The following is a 12,364-nucleotide window of genomic DNA, read 5'->3' as shown; positions in this document are numbered from 1 at the left end:
AAAAGAAATTTACACTTAAAACCTGTATCTGAAAGTAAGGATAATGGATCATGGAATTACTCCTCAAAGGATTCCATGTAAAAATGCAGTTACTGCCAGTCAGAAAGTTTCCCCTGGGCTTTAGAGCCAAAACTTACTAAGGTATTAATCACGCAGAACCCCAAAAGAGTTTCAGGATTTTCTCTACAAGAATACAACCAGAAGTTTAATAATTTAGTTTACAAAGTAATCATTGTTAGTCCAAACTGCATCGTTTTGTAAGCTCCCTGCTATTTTGCAGACCTTGGTCAAAGTGCAACATTTCACGGGGGTTCGGGACATGAGAAACATCCTGCCTAACTACCTGACCACTAAAGAAAGAGCCCTATCGTATCTTGCTGGATAAAGGTCCAAGGAACACCACGAAGACATCCTGCCAGAACAAGGGTCAGAACTGCCTCATCATGGGAACATCTTATCAATATCCTGCCGGGCAGCGAGCCATACTGCCCAGACCCCTCCTGCCCATACCTGTAAGTACCCTAGCCTGTAAGCAGCCAGTGGGCTCTGGCATTAGGCTGGTCCCTGACTTCTGTAGGTTTTATGCTAGACAAAAAGCCTGCATGCTGTTGAGCCTCCCTCTTTCTGTGTGTGTGTCTTTCTTTAACTCTCACCTTCCCTTCCAAACCTAACAATCATTATCTTAACACTGGTTCAAAAAAATTAATAAAAAGGCTGGTTTTTATTACAGATTTCTAACAATTATCATTTACTTAACAAATTACTTAACCTCTCTATATCTCACCTTCTTCATTTGTAAAATGAGGATAAATCGCAGTTTTCTATAAGAATTGGGGTATACAAAAAGAATGGGGTACCTGGTATATAATAGGCAATCAGTAAATAATAGTTATGATTATCAACAATGAAACATCAATTAATATTCCTTTATTTGAGAGCATTTGGGGAATGTATTTGTCAAGAGGAGAATCAAAAGTCATACTGAACCTGTGCTTATCTGTCTGCTTTTATCATCTCTAGAAATGACCCAGAAATACCAATGATCAGTGGGTCTCAACTTAGCTCTCTCAGGAGGAGTGCCATCCTCCTCTTTCACAGGTATGGACACAGATACTTTCCTTTTTTTTTTTTTTTTTTTTTTTGAGTCAGGGTCTCGATCTGTCACCCAGGCTGGAGTGCAATGGCATGATCTCGGCTCACTGCACCCGGGCTCAAGCAATCCTCCCAAGTAGCTGGGACTAGAGGCACATGCCACCACACTTAGCTAATTTTTTTGTGTGTATTTTTTACAGAGACGGGCTTTCACCATGTTGCCCAGGCTGATCTTGAACTCCTGGGCTCAAGCGATCCACCTGCTTTGGCCTCCCAACATGCTAGGACTATAGGTATGAGCCACTGTGCCCAGCTGGGAGAGATACTTTGATGCAACCGGGGACCTGGGCCTGGAAGTGGTAAGGACATGTCTATCCTTCAGTATCTGGTTTTACTGGGCCTAGACTGGGGTATGATACACGGTATTTTCCTTAGAGGAGGATTTAGGGCTTCCTCTTGCATAGGCCCCATTCAAGGTCCTAGAAGAAGCCATACAAAAGCATTCACATAGCTTTTTGTGGGTAAAATTATACGAAGTAATGTATTTCAACTGTAATCAACTGGTTAAGACTGCTGTCTCTTTCCATTCTGACTTGCACTTGAGCTGGTAGGTGATAATGTGAGTGGCAAAGGCATTTTGGAGATCTGGGTGAAGATGAGCTTACAGGCTGGGTGCGGTGGCTCACACCTGTAATTCCAGCACTTTGGGAGGCTGAGGCAGGCGGATCACCTGAGGTTGGGAGTTCGTGACCAGCCTTACCAACATAGAGAAACCCTGTCTCTACTAAAAATACAAAATTAGCCTGGCGTGGTGGCCCATGCCTGTAATCCCAGCTACTGGGGAGGCTGAGGCAGGAGAATAGCTTCTATGAAGCCCTGTTTAAAAGCAACTACAAAAAAGTTGACCCTGTCAGATTACAGATATAAAGTATTAAGCTCACAAAAACAAATATCAATAGATGGGACTTAATTAACCAAAAAGCTTCTGCACTGCAAAAGAAATAATCAGTAGAGTAAACAGACAAGCACAGAGTGGGAGAAAATCTTCGCAATCTACACTTCTGACAAAGGACTAATATCCAGAATCTACAAGCAACTCAAACGGATCAGCAAGAAAAAGATAATCTCATCAAAAAGTGGCCTAAGGACATGAATAGACAATTCTCAAAAGAAGATATACAAATGACCAAGGAACATGAGAAAATACTCAACATCACTACCTGGGAAATCCAAATCAAAACCACAATGTGATACCACCTTACTCCTACAAGAATGGTCAGAATAAAAACATAAAAAAAATAGATGTTGGCATGCATGTAGTGAAAAGGGAACACTCTTACACTGTTGGTGGGAATATAAACTAGTATAACCACTATGGAAAACAGTGTGGAGATTCCTTAAAGAACTGAAAGTAGAACTACCATTTGATCCAGCAATCCCACTCCCTCTATCTACCCAGAGGAAAAGAAGTCATTATACAAAAAAGATACTTGCACACCCATGTTTACAGCAGCACAATTTGCAATTGCAAAAATAGGGAACCAGCCCAAATGGCCATCGATTAATGAGTGGATAAAGAAAATGTGGTATACATATATACCATGGAATACAACTCAGCCATAAAAAGGAATGAAATCATGGCATTCGCAGGAACCTGGATGAAATTGGAGACGATTATTGTAAGTGAAGTAACTCAGGAATAGAAAACCAAACATCTTATGTTCTCACTCATAAGTGGAAGCTAAGCTATGGGGACGCAAAGGCATATGAATGAGACAATGAACTTTTGGGGCTCAGGGAAAAGGGTGGGGGGGTGAGGAATAAAAGACTACACATTGGGTACAATGTACACTGCTTGGGTGCACCAAAATCTCAGAAATCACCGCTAAAGAACTTATTCATGTAAAAAAAAAAGTAAATAATAAAAAAACTAAACAAGAAAATAAAGTCTTAAGCTTATTTTTAACTTTAAAAAATAAAATGAAAAGATTACTCAAACAACATATTCAATGAATTACTAATCTATGACTTCTTGACAAATGTCCATGGTAAGACAATACTACTGTATTGTTAAGACAAGCCCTACTTTTTAATTAATACTTAGATTCAAATACTGTGACTACTTTAAGACTGGATAAGGGCTAGGCAAATTTTATGTGAGAGTTTAACTCTTCTACTATTTAGGAAAAAAACAAAATTAAAAATTAGTCACTAGTTCAGCCTTCTCATTAACATTATTTTTGTTCTCTGGCAACTCATTAAGGAGTAATAGTAAAGGAATATCTTTTTTATAGTGCTCTGAAGGTAAAGATGTACCCATGGAAAAGCAGTTTTAGAGACACACATGACAGGAACTCAGGCAGGTCATACACATTCTTCCAGTCTTTCCAAATCTTAGAGAAAATTGATCAAGACTTATACTTTACTAAGAGAAAGAAAGGCCTGTTAAAAAGATTTGAGATAAATACATGAAGAATGACTAGTTCTTTCCTAAGCTAAACTGAAAGAATTAGTGAATACTTCAAAAGTATTTGTTGAAAATTAATTAACATAAAATTGCTAGACCCTAATACAAAAAAAAAAGGGATAAAGTCTTAACTTTCCCTGAATTGTTCTACCCTTAAACCCAAACTATTACAAGTCTTCCTCCTGCTCCTCTCCCAGGATCACTTGGTTTGCAATGACTTCATCTTTGCCTCCAGTCACTCCTCTCAGCACTTCCCTCTAGTAACTTTTTCTGCTCTAGGCCCCCAATTGTTTACTGATAACTTGGGCATGCAATAACAATATTTAGAAAACAGGAAGCATTCAACATACTCAGTGCTAAGCAATGAGACGCGGCCTAGACAGATGTCTAAAAGGATTTTTAGCACAGGGACACATAAGAGGGAGCTGGACCAAAAGGAAAGGCGTCTGTGGGCTCAACTGCGAAGAATAGGTGGTGGTGAGGGAATCTTGGGGAAAGGGAAGCGTGAGCATTCTAGAGAGGGAACATAAGTAATGTCTTAGAATTAGAGATTAGCATGGCACATTCTGAGAGCCAGCTAGGTGATTTTCACAGTTAAGAGAGAGTTTCTGGGAGAATTAGACCGGGTGGGATAGAGTAGGACATGATCTTCCAATATAATGACTTAACAGTAAAAATAACAATGAACACTGCTAAGACGTAGTGAATACTTCTATATGCTAGCCACTATGCTTAATGCTCTACAAATAATACGTCATTTAATCCTCACATCAAACCTATAAGGTGGGGATTATGTGCCTTTTCACAGGTGAGAAAACTGAGTCTGAGAGAGGTTAACTCATCCCAAGTCACTCAAACGATGACTACAGATGCCAGGATATGAATCCAATTCTGATTCTAACATGTGCTGCTTTGCTACTATACCTAGTATTGGAGGTAGGGAGTGGCAGATTAATTTCAATAGACAGTAAAGAGAAAAAAGCTTTTATACTAATGGCCAATAACAATTTATCCTTCAAGGTTTTATCTTTTGTATAAAGAATGTTCAAGATTTTATTTTAAAAAGTTACTAAAAATTAGAAATAAATCCTCAAATTAAGGGAATACTTACATTATGACAATGTAATAGAGTATTATGTAATCATGAAAAATGTTCTTGAAGCATTTTTAATAACATACAAAATCACTTAGGCTACAATGTTAAGAAATAAGGGGATACAAATTATGAGGTTAATGAAAATAGCAAAAAAGAATTGAAACAAGTATGTAAAAATAATAAAAGTAATAATATCTGGGTAGAGGGCCACCATGTGATTTATTTTCTTTATACTTTTTCCTACCAACTTCAAACTTATCACAATGGGCACATATTACTTTTAAAAATTAAAAAAAGTAGTGACTAGCAATACAAGATCTTTAACGTCCTTTTCATCCAATGATGAAGATAGAAATTTCCTTCTTCTTAACTCTCCTCCCCTCTTAATTCTGTCCGGTTTTCACCCCACTATTTCAGGTGGAAGTGAGCATACTCACTCATATGTCTATATATTTGGTGGCACTTGCAGTGATGGTAAGACTGTGCAGAAGGGCACCAGGCTAACAGCTGTTTCTCAGAAGAATTGAGAATCATGACTAAGCATGTAGGTTTTTTTATTATACTTTAAATTCTAGGGTACATGTGCACAACGTGCAGGTTTGTTACATATGTATACATGTGCCATGTTGGTGTGCTGCACCCATTAACTCATCATTTACATTAGGTATATCTCCTAAAGGCATGTAGGTTTTAAAGTCAGATAGATCTGAGTCTGAATTCTATTACTGTAATTTGCTTACTGTGTGAACTTAGGCAAGTTTCTTAACCTCTTTGAGGTTAATTTTCTAACATGCGAAAATTAATAATGATATTTTTCTCATACAGAGTTATGATTTAATGAGCAAATGCATGTAATGTACCAGGCATAGAGAAACAAACTCAACAAAAGGTAGTTATTATTTGGGAAGTGCTGTAACCTTTATGCTACAAGATTCATATTTTCATCCACATCAGTCTAAATATGTCCTCAAAAGTGAAGTGGCAATTATATTTATGTCCCTACTCTATAAGGTAAAGGGATTTTGCAAGGTTAAGGCCTCTACATTTGAAACCCATTTCCTTTATTACACCGGTGTATTTTGTTATTAGTTTACTTGCTCATTTTCTGTATCCTTTTCAAGATTCTAAGCTCCATGACCAAGTTACTTACCAGAGCCTAGTATAGTACTTGGGAATAGCTGGCCTTCAATAAAGATCTGTTGAGCAGATAAAACTTTATATTCTTTCAATTGCAAATTTTGTATGTCTGTATCTCCAAACATATTTTGCAATACTTAAGTGATGGGAATGGAAAAGGGAAACTAAGAGTGACAACCATTTCCAGTCCACCAGAGTCCCTACCACTGCTGTCATTTCTTTCCTTCCTAACCCATTTAGTTAAGCCCTGAAAGAGAGGTCTAGCTCTGCCAAGAGTCTCTCAACATGAGCACTCCAATCAGAACACAGTGTAACAGTGTACTGTTTAAAATGCACTCTTTCCTAATTTCACACTTCGGAAAAGTGGCCAAATTAAACAGTAAGTTATGACATCTATTTAGAATTGTGAGTGTGCAATGAAGAATATGGTAGCATTTCCTAGGCAAACAACAATGCAATTAAAAGCAAACAAACACTAAGTCCTCATTTGTCATCTGAAAAACGGGAGTAATAATACCTCTCTAATAAGATTATTGGGAGGACTAATGGAGATGGGGCATATTAAAGTACTTAGCACAAAAGTAAGTACCAGATAAATGGCAGCTATCAATAAAACACAATACTAAGGTGAAGAGCATGCAGGGGCAATAACATATCCCCTGTGTGAGCTAATTTTTGAATAGCAAAACTGTCTAGTAACTTGAGTTTCATTTCAAGATTACACTGTATTGCCTGTCAATTTTCACTTGTATGAAACTTTATTATTTAACCAAAAAATTTAAACCTTTTTATATTTGCATTTTAATACTTGAAGTTCTGTAATTTAAATTAAATTTTACTTTATGACAAAAGCTATAAAAAACCCATCAAATATTAACAAGCATTCTTTAAAAAAACTATATACTTTACCTGGCCATTTCCAAGCAGAGATGTATCTTTCCCTATTAGTAAATAGGATCCAAAAAAGAAAATAAAGGCGTGACTGAAACCCAGGATGGTCCAATAAAGAAATGTTTTAATACTTAAGAGGCGGTTTTTACTAATGTCTCTGTTAAAAAGAAGAGAAAAAGAAACATATTAGGGATCATTTATTATTTGCCCACTAAACAATTAATATAATATGATAATTAAAAAACAAGATAGATTTTTAATTTAAAATTGCTTGAAAATATTAGCACAAAGAATAAATAAATCCAAATTTATAAACCACTGCTTATAATATCATACATCTGTTTAATAGCTTATAGTTCACATACTACATTCAAATACATTTCTTCATTTGATAAAGAAATAGGAAGACTGGGTGCGATGGCTTAAGCCTGTAATCCCAGCACTTTGGGAGGCCAAGGTGGGCGGATCACGAGGTTAAGAGATCAAGACCATCCTGGCCAACATGGTGAAATCCTGTCTCTACTAAAAATATAAAAATTAGCTGGGCATGTTGGCATGCGCCTGAAGTCTCAGCTACTTGGGAGGCTGAGGCAGGAGACTCACTTTAACCCAGGAGGCAGAGGTTGCAGTGAGCTGAGATCATGCCACTGCACTCAGCCTAACGACAGACTGAGACTCTCTCTCAAAAGGAAAAAAAGAAAAAGAAATATGATAGGCTGGGCATGGTGGCTCATGCCTGTAATCCCAACACTTTGGGAGGCCAATGCAGGAGGATCACCTGAGACTAGGAGTTTGAAGCCAGCCAGGGCAACATGGCAAAACCTTGTCTCTACTAAAATAAATAAATAAATAAATAAAAAGTTTAAGAAATTAGCGAGGCATGGTGGTGTGTGCCTGTAATCCCAGTTACTCCAGATGTTAAGACGGGAAGATTGCTTGAACCTGGGAGATTGAGGCTGCAGTGAGCTACGATCTTGCTACTGCACTCCAGCCTGGGTGACAGAGCAAGATCCTGTTTCAAAAAAGAAAAAAAGAAATATGACATAGGCATAATACTTCACTTTAATTTTGAAAAGTTGATTTATCTGTTATTATATTCTTCTGTTAACACTCAGTCACTCTGCCATAATGGTCTCTTTTTAGTGAGGTTATCTGAGTTAGGTTCAGCACTGATGCTCCTAACTTCCCTTCTAATAATAGCTATTATGGGAAGAACAATCTATGCCAATCTTAGGTCAAGCCCTGTCCTAGATAACCTGAGGAATTGAAGTAAATTAATCCAAATTTAGATAATGAGATGACTCTATAAGTGGTACTTCAATAGCTATCTCTATAAGAGCTTATGGTGAATACCATAGCTGGTCCTGAGGAACAGGTCCCAATCACATCTCTGTGATTACTTGGTTCTGGGGAAGCAGGAATAAAGCAGAGAATCTGGGGTGGGAATTAATGTCCTCACCTCTGGATTTTGCACTAATTATTACTCATAAATTTCGCTAATAGTAGAAAAAAACTTTTAGGAACTCTAGAGACTACCAATTATGAATAACTTCTTTTGTGCACACGAAATAGAATATTACTGGTTTGCGAGAGTAAGTGCAAATTACACAACTGCCCAGTGCATTCCCAGGATGAAAGTGCTCATTCTTAAAAAAACACTGGAAAAATTATTCAAATTTTCTCTTTGAAAGAAACCTTTTTTTCTCTGATATTCAACAACTGTAAATCATATGACAACTAAAGAACTTTCCTTAGTAAAGCATTAATCACCAAGACATAAATAAATCTGCTTATTTTTTACTTAAAAAAACTGATAAGGCCATTTAATACCAGAAAATACTTACCGATAAAGGGTGGGCTTATTTTGTAACACATGAGGGTCTACATGCTGTTCCAAAAGACTATATATCAGAATAGGTAGGGAAGTAAAACAAATATTGTATAAAGTCAGGTACACGCTGTCATACAATGTCTAGAAAGAGAAATTGGTAGGAATGTTGAGATTCTGAATTATGCATTACTATTATGCATATCACAACTATGCATATTAAAAACAAAATTAAAGTTTTAAAAATTTATACTGAAATCCATTTTAGTAACTCCAATTAAATAATTCTAATTTGTTTTTAATACTGACATAAACATATAATGTTCCTAGGTTGATATTCTTTGTGAGAACTGGAATATTTTGCTATATCAGGTGCTTCTGGAATTATCGTGAGTTAGATCAACATTTCAAGATTCTCCACAATTTGATCACTGTGAAGTAATTTTACATAATTCTCCTCCATGTATTCCAGGCATCTTACTACTCCTTCCACATGCAACACATACAGTTTACCTTTCATGGCTTTGTCTCCCTGTCTACACACTACACTTCCTTTAAGGCACTGAACAAGACTATCTTCTTCCATGAAACTCTGCACGATGGCTTAAGTCCTTAACGATATCTTGCTCCTCTAAACAGTCACAGGTACCACTGCTGGTACTAATGACTTAGCACTTTGCCTATGCTTTACATATTGTTTTTATTGTTATTAATACTGCCTCCCAAATTACACTATAAACTCTCCAGAAAACCTAATCAAAATAGGTCAGTTTTCCTTGTCGTATTGTCTTAGCATATTCTTTAGTTCATTTAGATAAACAAACTTTTACCGGTAATCAATGCCCAAGCAAATATTTGGAATTTAGAGTTACAGGTTGTAAACAGGATAAAACAGCAATTAAGAATAGGAAAAACTCATGAAAAACTTAAGATAATTAAGCTCTTGTTTTTTCAATAAATTAGAACTAGTGTCTTGATCAGTTTGAGATGTATAGTATGGTATGTAAAAAGGGTGCCTGCCACATTAGTCAGAAGCGGTAGGTCAAAGTTATGGTTTAGTCATTAAGTTAGCAAGGCAAGTTACTTAATTTATGTGGATTTCATTTTTCTTTTCTAGAAATTAAAACAAAGATCAGGACTGGTAAATATGTGACATGCATGCAAACAAAGACCCACCCTCTGCCCATTACAACTATTGCTAACAAATTACATTTTCCCTCTGAGCCTGCAGCTTTAGAAACCTTTTCAATATACTCTAGGTGCCCCATCAATTATTTAAAGGTAGCTTCTGAGATAAAACCTATATGTCATCCCTGGACTAAATCACTATTGCTCCTTCCAAACCTAAGACATTTCGAATCAAAAATAAAAATGAGGTGAACCTCCAAGTTATCTGGCCTGGCTTGATTTGGATTTTACAGAAATATCACAAATAAGTTATCAAAATTCTCTCATAAGCTGTTAAGGGTTATTATCTATTTTTAAAAGCATCCAGAATTACATTTTGGTATTAACACTCACCTCAAACTGAAAACCAGAATAAATAAATATTATGAATGTCATGCTGGTTAAATATACTAAACAGAAAAGTTCTGTCTGGTTCCCTGCAGGACTAAGAAAAATGAAAAAAGTCCCTTCAAACGTCTATCAAAATCTGAACATACATACATTACTCTAAAAGGACAAAACACAAAACACAAGTTTCTATTTACTTACTTGCTGAGAAAACAAACAGTAGAACTGATATAAAAACTGGGGTGTGATAAAGCACACATTCTGAAAAACAAGATTAAATGGAAAATAATTAAAATATTTAGGTTTCAAAGACAAAATAAAAAATAAAAAAAATGGCTATTAAAGTGTCCAAAAACAATCTCAGTTAGTATGGTAAGTAAAGGATAAGGACTTGTCCATATATAACAGGAATGCAGGATTCCCATTTTATCAAAAAATGTCTAAAAACATTCTAAGCAACAGTGCAGACATCAGAACGAAAAAACCCTTGACTCCTCTCACTGCCAAGCAACACTGTAATTCTGAATTTACAACCTTCAAACTATTACTCAATACTTTTCATACATAGTACAGTAAGATTTACTCAAACTTTAGGGCTGTATCTTTACAACACAAAAATGTTTAAAACACACAATAAATCAAACTATCGAAACTTCTTTCCATCTCAATATACTCATATTACAAGTAAAAGCTAGAAAAATAAGTTAGAAAAAAACTGCCATCATCTTATAGCAATATGCAATCTACTTGTGTTCTATCACTGGATTGTAGTTATCAATTATAGAAATATATGCAACATAGTACACTCTGGTGTTATTAAATGTATTGGTAACAGGGGCTCTTAATGTGGGTTCTGCAGACTCCCACCTTGTACAAAAGGACCCAAAGATAGGACAATATTTCAACATAATTTGTTTCTTCGTAACCCTATGTATTTTATTTTATGCATATAAAAGCTCCATATTGAGGAGCTCACACATTTCACTAGACTACTAAAAGGTCATTCATGGCATAAAAAGGCTAAGAACTCTACTTAAAACCATTATATTGGTGTTAAAACTTATTGCTGGTTCAGGACAAAATAACTTTAAAGATATCAAATGTACTATGTTCTAATTTGCATGGAACCCCTGGACCCCAGGCAACCACTGATTTGCTTTCTGTCAGTATAGAATAGATTTATGACAAAATACTGTTATTTTTACTTATTGAAACTATTTTAAAGAGAAATGTATAAGGTTATAATGTTCCTTAAATTGAAACTTCATATTAGTATATCAATAATTGATTCTAAATGCATGAAACTCACCTTATAAAAAAAATACTGTACAAGGGTAGCTATTCTAATATAATAAAAATGACCATGAACAAAAAGCAATTTGGAGAGGAACTTAAATCTGGCTATTGCATAGTCACTGTTTCTTGCAGCCTGTCTTCCTTCTTTACCCATGATTCCTATAATAAAAGGGACAAAAGACATGTTCACTGATAACTGTAATTTTCATGATAAATCTGCAAATATCTTAATTATTTATAATAGTTGAACATGCACTTAGGAACATTAAATCCTAATATACAGCAGATAGCAGATATCCAAAAGGTTGTTCTACTTAAATATGTAATTAATATAAGGCTACGATATTTATCAGACACATAACACCAATTTCCAAAGAATTAGAATATAAAAAGATAAAATACAATATAAAAAATAATATTGAAAGTTAAGGATTTAGCAGGAACATCAATTATTACACTAATAAGCACAAGTACTGGGTAACAGACTTCTGATGGACAGAATGCTATAAAATACTTAACTTCACTATTTTCACTGAATATAAAAAATATTCAAATTGAGTCATTTGAGTTTAGCAAAATGAGTCATTTGTTTGCTTAACACTTCCATGAATAAGTCAAAGTGCGCTTTTTAAAAGGAAAATATGAATTTAAAATAAATAAATTTTTTAAAATATACAATATCATTTGAAATCAGTGCAACATTTCCTCTGACAAATATGAATACTTTTTTAATGGTTACAATAATCCTTAAGGTTTCAAAAGAGAAGAAGAGTCATTGCCAAGTTTTTATTTTCAATCTAGAAGCAACTTTAAAAAATTATTTTTCAAAACTAAAACTTTTGTCATAAAAGGATGAAAGTGTTCCAAAATGTATAAGTGACGAAAAAAACCTGTATTCATAATCCCTAAAGAAAACTGCTGTTTTTAGTCTGCATTCTTTTAGAAATTTTCTTTCTGCTTATTTCATGTCTGTGTGTGTATGTATTTCATACATACAAAAACACGTATAAAAATGTGGCTCAGGCTGGGCACGGTGGCTCAG

The 12,364-nt window shown here is 35.3% G+C and overlaps 1 protein-coding gene across 6 annotated transcripts in view; it reads right to left on the bottom strand.

Annotated features, from left to right (window-relative positions):
• ATP11B (ATPase phospholipid transporting 11B (putative)) overlaps positions 1-12,364 on the bottom strand; it is a 125,266-nt gene that overhangs the window by 22,806 nt on the left and 90,096 nt on the right. For all 6 annotated transcript variants that reach the window (XM_031009492.3, XM_055381939.2, XM_031009494.3 and 3 more), the window contains 4 exons: positions 11,336-11,481; positions 10,228-10,287; positions 8,528-8,655; positions 6,702-6,840 (listed from right to left, as the gene is read on the bottom strand). In XM_031009492.3, coding sequence (XP_030865352.2) covers positions 6,702-6,840; positions 8,528-8,655; positions 10,228-10,287; positions 11,336-11,481 — 473 coding nt within the window. The remainder of the gene's footprint in view (positions 1-6,701; positions 6,841-8,527; positions 8,656-10,227; positions 10,288-11,335; positions 11,482-12,364) is intronic.

This window comes from Gorilla gorilla, chromosome 2 (genome assembly GCF_029281585.2).
Source record: "Gorilla gorilla gorilla isolate KB3781 chromosome 2, NHGRI_mGorGor1-v2.1_pri, whole genome shotgun sequence".
Lineage (NCBI taxonomy): Eukaryota > Metazoa > Chordata > Mammalia > Primates > Hominidae > Gorilla > Gorilla gorilla.
The sequence above is the reverse complement of the archived record's forward strand: the minus strand, read 5'-3'. Positions and strand labels throughout refer to the sequence as shown.